This window comes from Solea solea, chromosome 8 (genome assembly GCF_958295425.1).
Source record: "Solea solea chromosome 8, fSolSol10.1, whole genome shotgun sequence".
Lineage (NCBI taxonomy): Eukaryota > Metazoa > Chordata > Actinopteri > Pleuronectiformes > Soleidae > Solea > Solea solea.
In genome coordinates, this window is record NC_081141.1 from 17,405,195 (window position 1) to 17,417,792 (window position 12,598).

General features: G+C 40.4%; 1 protein-coding gene across 2 annotated transcripts in view; it reads right to left on the minus strand.

Moving 5' to 3' along the window:
* Positions 1–11,376, minus strand: part of dock8 (dedicator of cytokinesis 8) — a 52,511-nt gene extending 41,135 nt beyond the window's left edge. The window contains exons 1-2 of one of the 2 annotated variants that reach the window (XM_058635808.1): positions 11,131–11,376; positions 2,758–2,854 (exon numbers count right to left, since the gene is read on the minus strand). In XM_058635808.1, the coding sequence (XP_058491791.1) occupies positions 2,758–2,854; positions 11,131–11,183 (150 nt within the window). In that variant the 5' untranslated portion in view covers positions 11,184–11,376. Of the gene's footprint in view, positions 1–504; positions 789–2,757; positions 2,855–11,130 lie in introns of those variants that run through there. The other variant, XM_058635809.1, reaches the window with a different exon arrangement.
* Between the last annotated feature and the right edge of the window lie 1,222 nt (positions 11,377–12,598).

Genomic DNA, 12,598 nt, shown 5'->3' on the forward strand with positions numbered 1-12,598 from the left:
CGTGGCTTATTTTTCTTGATTGGTATGGAAGCTAAAAAATACAAATGAATGCAAATGTATGCATGCCTTTGATCAGTGCCTGCTGCTCCGTGGAGTCACGAGAGGGAGCTTGCATGAAACTAACTCCTCTTGCCAAATCAGCAGCCAGACTTGTTCACCATCAGCTTACTCATTACTGATTTTTATAGGTGATGACTTTATGAGAATGGGGTTTGTTTTAAAAGCAGGAAGAACTACAAGTGTACGTCTGACAAAACTCATTGAGCCACATGGTCGAGGAGAATAAAAGGAGCTTTTTAAACATTAAAAAAAAAAAAGACATGAAAGCATCATCACTGTGCTCAATGCTAAGTGGTGAAATGATGGAGAGAAGAACGATATTAAGAATGACAAAAATCCAACTGCAGCCACATTAGTGATAAATCACAGCATTTACAGCAACCAAGCATGTTAATAATCACATTATAATGTTTCATGTTGTTCATATGAACATTGTGGACTTACCCTGCTGAAAACTTAAAAGCGGTAACGTAAAAAAGGAAGCGCACAAAATGGCGCACTCCGGAAATGGGAACCTGCAGTGAGCACCTACTGATACTAAATGCTTTCTGTTGAAACTGAGTCGCGATGCAGTGCATAGATCCTTTTTATATTGATCCTCATATTCCTAGATGCTGTAAAATCCAGTGGTATCATAACCAAAAGTGGAAGAGGTGTTTGTAGCCAGTCAAAGTGAATGCTGAAGTTGAGCCTTACTCTTTGAACCCACAGAGTGATTTCATAGCTTTGCCGCTTTGAGACAAAAGTGTCTCGCAGTTTAGAGTTGACAACGGCATTACAAGGAAGTGACATTAGCAAGGCGTCCCTGCATCAAATGGTGTTTCAACAGACAGGAAGAGAAACTACAGACACACACACATGCTGATTATACACACCCACAAGCCCCCCACACATTCATAAAAAGGTTTGTTTATCACAAGGCTCTAACTCCTGACAGAGATAGGGCTTTTTCTGGATGTTCACAAGCCTCTCTAGCGCTTCCTTCACACATTCATAAAGCTCTAATGATGGGAATTATACTGAAAAAAAATTATCCTCGAGGACTGGAAGTCATCAACTCCACCTAGCTTCAAAAACTGGTTGTATGAGGTTTTCTTTGTCTTTGATGATGCCTCCAGCTCTTATAATGTATTGTTTACACACATTTATAGCTATGGATGTACTACAGTATGTACTGCTAATTGTTTTCAGATTGTCAACCCATTTGAGATCAACTTCAAGTACAACTACAAGTATTTATTTGCTTAGTTATGCTGTTGTTGTTTCATATCCCTAAAGTATGATTATTATTATTATTTTTGGTGAGTGTGTCGCCAACAGTGGTATGAGTGTGTGTGTGTGTCTTTTTTGTAACATCCGTTTGTTTGACACATATTTCAAAACATTTTCATCAAAATCTCTCAATATTAAAACAACAACAAACACAGATTGGTCCAATATTCATCATCTCAGGCATAAAACATAGCAGCGGTGAGACAGAACCCATGTGAATTGAGCCATAACACAACTGCAACAACAAACATCCCACCCTCATCCCTATGCTAGACATGACTACTGAATCATGGGAAACCATCATCCCAGAGATTATAGTATTAAAACCCATCTCTTGCATTTTAAATCCAGCCATATTAAATATTTGCCCGTGTAAACTGCAAGGTAAGCAGGCCCAATCCGTGCCTGTCACTTGCCAAGAAACTAGTCCATATCCCAAGCAAGCGTGCTGCATACTGTGTCAGCTGATGAGCTTAAGGATCATTGCCAGGAAAGGTCTTCAGATGTGACAGGAGATTTAGTGTCTGAGAGCCTCAGAAAAACTTGACATGAGAGAGAGATGTTTGGCGGAAGAGACGGAAGAAATATGAGGAAGAGACAGAAATAGAGAAAACAAATCAGGAAGTATGAACGAGAGATATATTAATCTGGGTGGTAGAGGTTCAGAAGGCAATGCAGAGCAAATCCCTGCAGAGGATTACTGTGCATCATTCTGCCGGCTTGAGAGAGCAGGATTCACTCTGGCTACCCGCTGGGCTTCATCATTAACGGCAGGAAAACAACCTGTCATGGTGGCAGTCAGTGCTCTGCAAAACCTAAAGGATGACTTTTCCAAACAGGCAGAGTCAGCCTGATTTGAACAAAAGCATGCTAAGCCATAAACAGGTTCTCATATTATCTATAATTACAGGACGTAAAGATCCTTTCAAGCAATACCCAGTTGCTTATTTTGCGGCAATGCAGGAGGCAGATTGTGCAAAGAAAGTAACTTATACTGAGGCTGAACTTCTACAATTCACATTCTCATCTCCAGGATTGGACAGTGAACTCAGAGTCAGACGGAGTCACTGCTAATGACAGTAAAGAGGATGTGAAGAAGATGCGCTTATAGGCCTGTGGTGGTGTAAGCTCTAAAGACGTGAGTGCAGCATTAGAGGAAACCGCTGACATTCTGCTCACAGTATTTCCCCATTAACTAGCATTACACCACCAATAAGTGGAATAATCGACGGACAGACAGTATCATGCCATGAAATATTACAATATTTTGATAAATATGTTAATACTTTCTTACAACCCCAACACATACATACATTCGTATAAAACATACTGCATGATGAGTCCATATACAGATTTATAATTGGCTGCTGTGACAAACACCTGCTGGAGCCTAGGACAAGTTGTTTTTACAAACAGAAAACTCACCACAGTGATGCACACTGAGGCCGAAGAGTTGGAGTTGGACCGGCTGTGATATACGCCTTGGTTCCCATACTGTCGTCTGATCTCTGAAGACGAGTGCCTGGGACAAAACATGGAAACATAAACAGAATCATGAGGTTGTGTAGAAGGCAGAAAGTAACAGTTACAACAAGTATACCATAGTCCAAGTTCAAATCAAAGATAAACATGATGGCAAATATGACAAAGGGCATTTGTGTGTGATATTCTATAATAGAAATCGGGCATTGAATTTTCTACAACCTGATGTTTAACTGTTATTTAATCAACAACATGGTGTGACAACAATTTCACCATTTGATCTTACTTGCATCAACATAAATTGGCCAGCCATGATGATTTAATTCAAACCTTTGTACATTCTCTCTACAGAAGTGCATCTCTGCTGGCTGTTTAAAGAGCTAAGCTTTTGTTGCATAGATAGAATCCTGTGATTAATAGGTGTGATAGGCGTGTCTTTTTTTGCTATTGTTGTTTCAAAATTACTTGTTTTATGCATGCGTCAGAGTCCGAAAGAGCATATTCATTTGGAAACACTGCCACTAAGTGAGTTTAAGGGCAAAGACTTTAGCAAATAGGTCACATCGCCCTGACTGCTTTCTCTGTGGTCAATCTCATGGGTTCATTATTTCCCCAAGGTCATTGTTGCAACAGCCTTGTTACTAATTACCACCACAAACCCATAAACACCGATGCAGTGGAGGAATGCAGCATGTCAAACCCACAGAGGCTGCAGAGTCATGAGGCACGTTAAATGTTTGAGACATCTCCACGCAACAAAATACAGACTAATATTTTAATAACACCAAGTCTGTTCACAAATCAAGAATCATGTAACGCTTCAACAATGTATCTACTCCAATCAAACTGTCCATAATAGAGCTGAAAAATTTGTTAGAAATGGTGTCAATATTTTCAAGTGTTAATACTATCAATATTTACTATCAACATTTTATTTTGCAACTTCAGTCTTACATGTTTGCATTGACTTTTAATGTATAATTTATAGGTCATTTATAGTTATTTATATACATATATATGTACACATACATATATACATATATATATATATATATATATATATATATACACATATACATACACGATAGGGTGTGTAAAAATCTTGAAGTCCCTTACATCAAAAATCATCTACAACTGACATTTAATATCATATTTATTGTAAATATGCAGATATCGGCCAATACAGCATTTGAATTTTACTAAAATCTGCATTGGCACCCAAAATCAAACCTTAAGAAAACTGTCCTTTCCCTCCTGTACACGATAACAGCATGACAGGCAGTGTTAAGGCAAGGGAGGGAGAACCGTTTACAAATGATACTTGCAGAGCAAAGTCCAGCAGTGCAGTGCTATTCATTTCATTTCATTTACACGCAGCTCACTATCAGAAAAGAAACACCACAAGAGATTTAAAACAAGTCATGGATGTGCAGTGGTAAACAAAAACCAAACTCAATCAGGTGAAGCCAAAGCCACACACACAGTTTGCATAGCAGTGACTTTCACAATTCACCATTGCTGGCTGCATATCAGATTTACCAGAGTAGTGCGTGTCCATTTTTAACCCGGGATTAAACATTTTTCGACCTGAGGGAACAGGGATTAAAGTATGGCCAAATAAAGAAACTGATGAGGTGAATAAAGAGGCAGACAATAATGCAACACAATGCACGCCAACACCTAACAACAACAACAAAACTTAAGTCTCCATGCCTACTTTTTACACTATGTGTAAAGGACTGTGTGTAGTTACTCAACTTGCAGGTCTCGACAAAACAAAGTATCAAATGCTTGTTGCTCTTTCAGCAAGTTTCATTTTAAAATAAGAATACTGGGATTTATGTAATTTTGTATATTTGCTACTTTAATTGCCAGAAGCAAGCCCCATTCCTTCTTTCCAAGACTATTCTTTCCAAGAAAACAAACAAAAAGGACATTTTTTTCCCAGGCGGGTGTATTAAGATTCCACCCAAGGCAATTAAAACCCTGTAAAACCTCCTCATAACTTGACTTCTAAAGAGACATGAACCATCTGAGCTCATAACCACTCTGTGGTCAACATGCTCCCTCCCTCTACATACTGTATCTAAGACAAAGCTTGTGCATTGTAAATACAGAATGATTTACATATACACACACACGTCGTCATCACAAGCACGCACACGTGGGATTGCTTTCTTGCATGAACTGACACACATTCAGAGCCTGTGTATAAAAAGATTGTGCAAGACAAAAAAAAAAAAAAGCAGGAGTCCGTTCTTGTCAGCAGAAGCGAGGAGGCATTATTTGACCACGAGTAGACAAACAGCTTGTCACAGCAGACAGCATCTGTCATTCTCCTTTGTGGCATAAACCCAGAGCTGCTCTGGTCAGGAAGACAAAATGCAGGGATTTGAATTTTGGTCATTTGGGGCAAAATAATACCAGAAGCAGCTTGTGCCATTAGCCCTTTTTACTGAAACCAACAAGACACACGGACTGAAAAATTAATGACTTCTTGAAATGAATCGACGCAAAGACATGGCCTCACTGAGGCACACGTTCAAATGTCAACACTAACAAGAAATGTTTTTTACCTGGAAGGACACAAGGGTCATACACAATGGTTTTAATAGGGAACAGTTCACCACCTTTTAACGGAGCTCTTAAAAAAACACCATTATTGAAGTTGACAGATTTGATCCTGAAAGAAACGTCTGAGGTTTTGGAGCCACATCTTTCAGGACGCTGGGCTTCGGGTCTGAGATCCGTGAAAACGAAAAAATTCCCCACATTATTCACCACAGCTGAACAAAGCCACGTCAGCAAATCAGCTGACGCTGCAACTCCATTGAGCAACACCGAAACCTCTTTAATGAGCAGAATAAAGAATAAGTTTGTGCTCGGGATCATTATTCATTACTTCCTATGCAATGAATGAATGTGAGCAGTACATACCTCTGAGCAACGTACCCAACCCACATTGCTCCCCATTGATTACTTAATTGGACACTCAAAAAATTGACCTGAGCCACAGGCATCCAGTGTACTCCAAGTGCCAGTCCCAAGCCCAGATAAATGGAAGGGTTGTGTCGGGAAGGGCATCCAGCATAAAAAAAATTGACACTCATTATATCATACACAGATTGTTTAACATTAATATGATTTGGTGTCCTACAAAGTCATGAAACAATATCTTGAATCACTAAAATAGACCATGATGACTGATCCATGTTAGATGAATCAATACCCATGTTACCACAGTTAGTGTGGTCCTGCACTCTGATTTCCTATGTGACCCGATATCATCGCAAAGGAACCTCATTTCTTGTGTGCGTGTAAAAACACTCACTATACATCACTACACAGCATGCTTCTAGGTCATGAGATCACGTGAAACAACTGAAAATCTGTTGCAAAATGCCAATTTTGTTTTTCAAAAATACACAAAGTCAGTGACAATAAATCACCAGTTTCCTTTGTCTTTTATTTCCACGAGATATATAATTATGACTATGTAATCAGCACTGATGAGGACGGCACACTGGCACAGCTGTTCCCGGGGAGTCGAGGCAGAGCCAGAATTACAAATGACAGGTATGAAACGAAGCACATTTTTCTCTCCCATCATCTTGCTGTTTGTCAGAAACAGAGCCCAGTATATCACACTGCACATCAGTTACCTAACTTACTGCATTAGCAGGTCATGTCATCAAACCAATTAGGAGAATATTATCGATCAGCCTAATAATTCTTTCATTATTAGGTTTTACTAATCAAAAAGTTGTTCTGAAAGTGGATACCTACATGTTCACCAGACGATTGTCACACTTGCACAGAACTGTTATATCAATGACTCCCTTCACAAACACTGCATATGATATTCTTTTAACCGCTCATATTTAAGTTACACTATGATAATTAGCTGATATAAAAAGGTATTTAAAGAGAGAAAGGAGAGAAAAGCTTGTTGTATACCTAGATTTCATTATTTCTATTCTCTTGTCCACTGGCCAATTATCCTCTAGTGTGGGGCAGGCTTTAATCTACTTTAATTAAAGCGGCTTTGTAGACAACCCCATTATTTTAATATCTATGAGCTGTCAAATATCACTCTAATATCTCAGTAATGTCCGTTAGATCTTGAATGCTCAATGCTATCAACCATATTTTCTGGTTTCTGTGCTCCATATAACAAAGAAATCATCAAAACTGAAACATTATGGTTTGTGGACAAAACAACACATCTGAGAACATCCATCATTTCCAGATTTGGGAAAACCTGATGAACATTTTTCCAAATTTTCTGACATTTTATGGACCAAGCAAGTAGTCGATTGATCGAGAAAATACTCGTTAGTTGTCGGCCTAATCCAGTGGCATTGTAATTATATTAGAGGCGATACTGTCTTTGACTTCGCAAAAGCCACATATAGATTCTCCAGACTCGCACCCAAGTTCACAAACCTTAACCTCCTATAGAAAGAGTCTGGCCCCTTTATATTATGTCACGCTTTCTATAGCAGGCCTGCACTTGCTGTGTGTGCATATGGTGTGTTCCTGTCAGCATTTCTGGAATCATTAGCCAAGCATACCTCACAGTGAGTGTGGCTCCAAAACTACACTATCACTGCTTTAGCCACAGTTCTGACTGAACGGCTCACAAATACACAAATCTACAATGTACATTTTCTCCACAAGACACTTGAGACTCTCATCAGGCATGCTGTTCAGCTAGTCAGGCGACAATTACCGCCGTTATCATCATCATCATTATTATCAAGTCTATCTACAAGATAGAGGTGGGTGGCTCCTTTCGCTTTTACGATATAGCCCATTGTCCCTCATTGTAAGTTTTGTAGAGGAAATGGTGTGGTGTACATGACAGGAGGAGACCAAAGGGGTGGACATCCCTGTGTGTCTCATACTATCATATGTCTCCAGACTTAATGGGTCTTACCACTATCAGTGCCATCACTCAGCTCAGCTTCCTGTCAGAAGCAGGCACGCACAAACACAGCAGTCATTTAGCAGCTCCAAGCGAGAACAAGTGACCAAAGAAAACTCCTAGCGTTTGTAAAACTTAACCACACGGTGAATCATTTACACACACACACACACACACACACAAATATACATATATATATATATATATATATATACACACACACACACACGTCTACTTCACACCCTGTCAGCCCCATAAATCATTTGCCCACCAACAGCCATGAGGGTTAACAGATGTCATGGGCCCAGAGGAAATCAGATGCAACTCAATCCGGATGCCCCCTATCACTTAAGACCATTGAGCAACAGAGGCCGTCACACACCCACAGCTGTCCTCACACCTGTTAGCATATGCTCAAAAGAAACAGCAGCTTCAGGGATGGAATATTGGTGATCTACTCACTCACTCACTCACTCACTCACTCACTCACCAAAGCCAAACACACCGATGCTCATGAAGAAACACACACACTTCCTGATTTAAAACGGTCAAAAGTTAAAAAAGTGAAGTGAAACCAGAGCCGCTCCTTGTCCACGTGTGCAGGATTTCCTTCACACACCATCCTGATAAGAGAGAGGAACTGCACGAGAACACATCTTTTTTTTTTGTTTAGTGCTGGATATGATTGTTGCTTATTTAATGCAAGAGTGCAAACATCTCCCCAAAAATTGTTCATGTAATATGAGTAGCGATGGGACAATATACGATATTATCGCTTATCGGGATTAAAAGCACTTACAATAAGTTAGTCGTGGTGAAGTTCTATTATCGCGATCATCGAAAAACATGAATATTTTCACGTGAGTGACTTGAATCCCATCTGACTCCCCAGCATACAGTGCTTGTGATCCATCTCTTAATATAGGGAGCTGCATCTTTCCTCAAGACTTATAATTCATTCATTCGTCATGTAATGAACCTGTTAAATTATTTTCCACTAAAAAAAAAAAAGTATCCTACAGTATCTGTGACCACCGTAAATGCAGACATAAGGCTGCACCTGTTTAATAAAACTTTAATAAATTATATTAAAATGTAAATCACAATTTTTTTGGTCAGGATCATCATAAAAGTTGATATAAAATATGGTCCCATGCCTATATGTGACAATGAACTGCTTCAGTACTGAACACATGCGTTTCACCTTATGACTAGTGTTACTCCATGCAGTCTGTTTGTTTAGCTTTCGTTGCCACGGTTTCCTTGGCTGTTCCATGAATTGGCATGATTTGTGTCACTATCCTCACACATCCATACATTTCACCACACCACTGATTCCACACTTAGTAACTTCCTAAAGCATTTTAAAATCTGTGTGGACTCCCTCCTCTTCTGTTTCAAGGCTGAGCCATTTGTAACAGTACCATTGCACAAACAGTTTAGATCACATGTTATCTCTTTGAAATTGCAGCCTGAAGGTAACCTGGGGGTTTAAGAAGGGGTTGCACATAATTGCATCATCAGTGATCCCAGCCAGGGAGTAACAGTACACCAGTGGCACATCATCTCTGCTGACCCTCCTGTCACTTTACCACTGTCCACCAAAGCATAATTCATTAAAAAAATCACACATACAACATATCAAAGTACTAATTATCGTATCTGACCCAAAATGACACAACCGATATAATCAAAACACCAAATAACTTTAAGTTCACATGACCTGCATCATCATTAACTGGCTGAGCAGTATCATTAACACTATGAAAATGCTATGAAACGCAATGTTTGCTACAGTACAGCATCTTCTATGCAGCTCGTCTGCTGGCTCATCATTGGATTCAGGCTGTGACTCAAGATCCCTCACCTCCCTCAGCAGCTGAACTCAGCTCAGCTCAGCATGGCACAGCAACTAATCATTACCTCTGTTGCCCTTTAGAAACAAATGCATGGTACCTTCACAGTGGATGAAAGTGATTATTTTGACAGGAATTGCGATTGCTATATGATTTGCGATAACAGAGGGAATTTTTTTGTCATTTTTCTCATTTTCCTTTGAAAAACATATTTAAAATGATTACCGTGTGATATTTGTGCAGATAATGTGAGACACAAATACTGTATGTTCTCTTCAGTGTGTAGAAAAAGATGTGGATAGATCCAGACAATTCATCTAAAATGATACTTTGACACACAATGGATGGATGGATGGATAGATAGATAGATCAAAACAAATGACAATTAATTTAGTAATCGAATAATAATCGTATAATTGTTGCAGCCCTACTCATAAGTATGTTTGTGTACATATATAATCACTTAAAATAAAAATCTTTCCATAGCCTAATCTTGGAATCAACTTTTTATATGCACTTTAGGGAAAGGGCCTTGCTTTATGGAGGCTGCCATGCTACATGTCCATGTTTCACATGTTTCAGCAGCTCCAAAGAATGTGAGCAATCTGTCATCTCACCATCAGATATCAGTACTGTAATTCTTACACCGTGGACCTTGTAAAAAGTACAAACATAGCAAATAACATATACATATTCCACTCCCTAACCAACACACGATGAAGGTAAAAAGTGTGCCTCCTCATCATCATCCAATGACCTACATTAAAGACAGCAATCACCCTCTCTGCTCTCATACACTCTCCACAGAGTGAATGAACCCTGGTGCACTCTCAAACTGCTGTAAAATCACACTTAAATTGTGCAACAACAAGGCACAACCCTGTTTGACCTGCACTGCTGCTCCAAGAGTGGCCCTCAACACACTTCATGTGTCTCGGACTGTGCTGCTGTGGGGACAAAAATCAGTGTATTTGTTTAAATGAGTCGCTCTATGGAAGAGGCATACACAATGGACTTCCTCCACACCTGGACCAAGTCACAGCAGGAACTATGACCACATCCCTCCTCGTGGTGCTGACTGGTCAGACTTTACACATCACAGGAAAGAATCATATTAGCAACACTAGATATAGAATCAGCATCCTCCTCACAAGGAGGAAATGGCACAGTAAGTGCAGTTTGCTTCACTTCAGAGTATGAAAACAATGAGCCTACAGGGAAGAAACTAATATTCATGAGCCATCACATGACTGTGTCGCTCCTCTGACAAGTTCTGTAAAAAGTAAAAAGTTGGCTGACTGTCGTCCTCTCCTTCTCAGAGTGAAATAACTAACCTGCAGCATTAACATTCACAACATGTGGCTGCCTGCTCCACTGTGGAATCCCCTCCAACTGTCAGGAGAGGGCTCCTCCGTCCTCCTCACCCACTGCTCTGGAGAGAGGAGGAACCAAGAGTTGAGCTCCTCCACTCCTCAAACTTAAACATGACGCCCTGACAAACACCACTGGACTTTTTTTCCCCGTCTCTCTTACCTGTTGAGTTTCAGGGCGAAAGCTCGTCGCTCTGCGCTGCCCAGAGAAGCCATATGTGAGCCCGAGCTCCAGCTTCGGCCGCACTTCTTCCTCTGCGCTGCCGCCGAACCTCGCTTCTGTCACGGACGCGCCGCCTCTTGCTGCTCGCTACAGCTCCACTGTCATGTCCACACTCATCTCTCTGCTGTGGCGGCGGCGGCGGCAGCAGGTTCGCTGGGTGTACACTTCCGCATCTGACTTCAACTGTGTCGCAAAGACAGGGAGAGGGAGAGAGAGAGAGAGAGAGAGAGGGAGTGAGAGAGGGAGGGAGGGGGATAGCACGGGATAGACGGGACACGTGCGCTCCCCCGCTGGCTAAATAAGCTTATGCGTATTTAAGCTTTTTTGTCTTGTAGGAACATTTGTTAAATGGATTAGCGCAACTCATTCTGAACGCAAAAAAAAAACCGTTTCTACTGTGAATCGTGTAACATTAAAGGTGGAGACCCCAACTTTATTATACAACAGGGCATATAATCCTGTAGTCCAGAAATTGAACAAAAAAATTATGATGATGATTATTGTTAATATCATACAGTATATATACATATATCATATCATGTTAATATGATAGACAGGTGCTCTGTCAGAACAGGCATACCAGGGGCCCCAAAGACCCCCCCAATTAACTTTCAATGACACCCTACCAAGTAAAGGTACTTTTCTGAGAAACACAAGTCCGACCAAGGGTTTTACCGTTCAAAACTGTACCAAACTGTACCAAACCAAACTGTACCATGATGGAAATACGCCAAAAAAAACATAAATAACAAGTGGGCCCCCAAGAGTCGGTCCTGGTAGCATATTTGGAGTACATGGAGCCCCTAAAACCCCACTAATATGCAGCTCACCACTGCTACATCAAAAAACACTTAATGGGGGCCATTCTGACTGGTGGGTGGGTCAGTGAGATAAGGTCTCACCTCTCAAAACACACTGACCTCATGAGCTCTGTACTAGGCTGACCTGCGAGTGGCAGTAATGAGCCCCTCAATTTAGGGTGTACAGGTGATGAGGGCGGGGAGAGATGGTGAAAGGCCCCAATTAGCTTCTTTGCCTGGGCCCTCGCAGAGTCTAGGATCGCATCTGTTCATAGAGCAGCATGGAAGGTAAGGCAAAGGAAAGAGAAGAAGGCAGTAATGCAACATTACATATGCTCAGTGTAAAAACACTGCATACAAATAAACAAACATTACTTTTTAGTTCTGTTCCTTTCATGATTGTTATTATTACTAATGGTGGTGGTAGCAGTGGCTTTTTTTTAATGTTTAAATGTTTTCATAAACCGTGCACATCATCATTTTATCATATATGCACCTGTTTTATCTGAATTTAACAATACTGTGCTGAACCCCCTGTTTATTAGCAATTATCCTGTTCATTAGAAGTTTGCCTCATTCATTTTATTTGTGAGCGCAAATAGAAACCA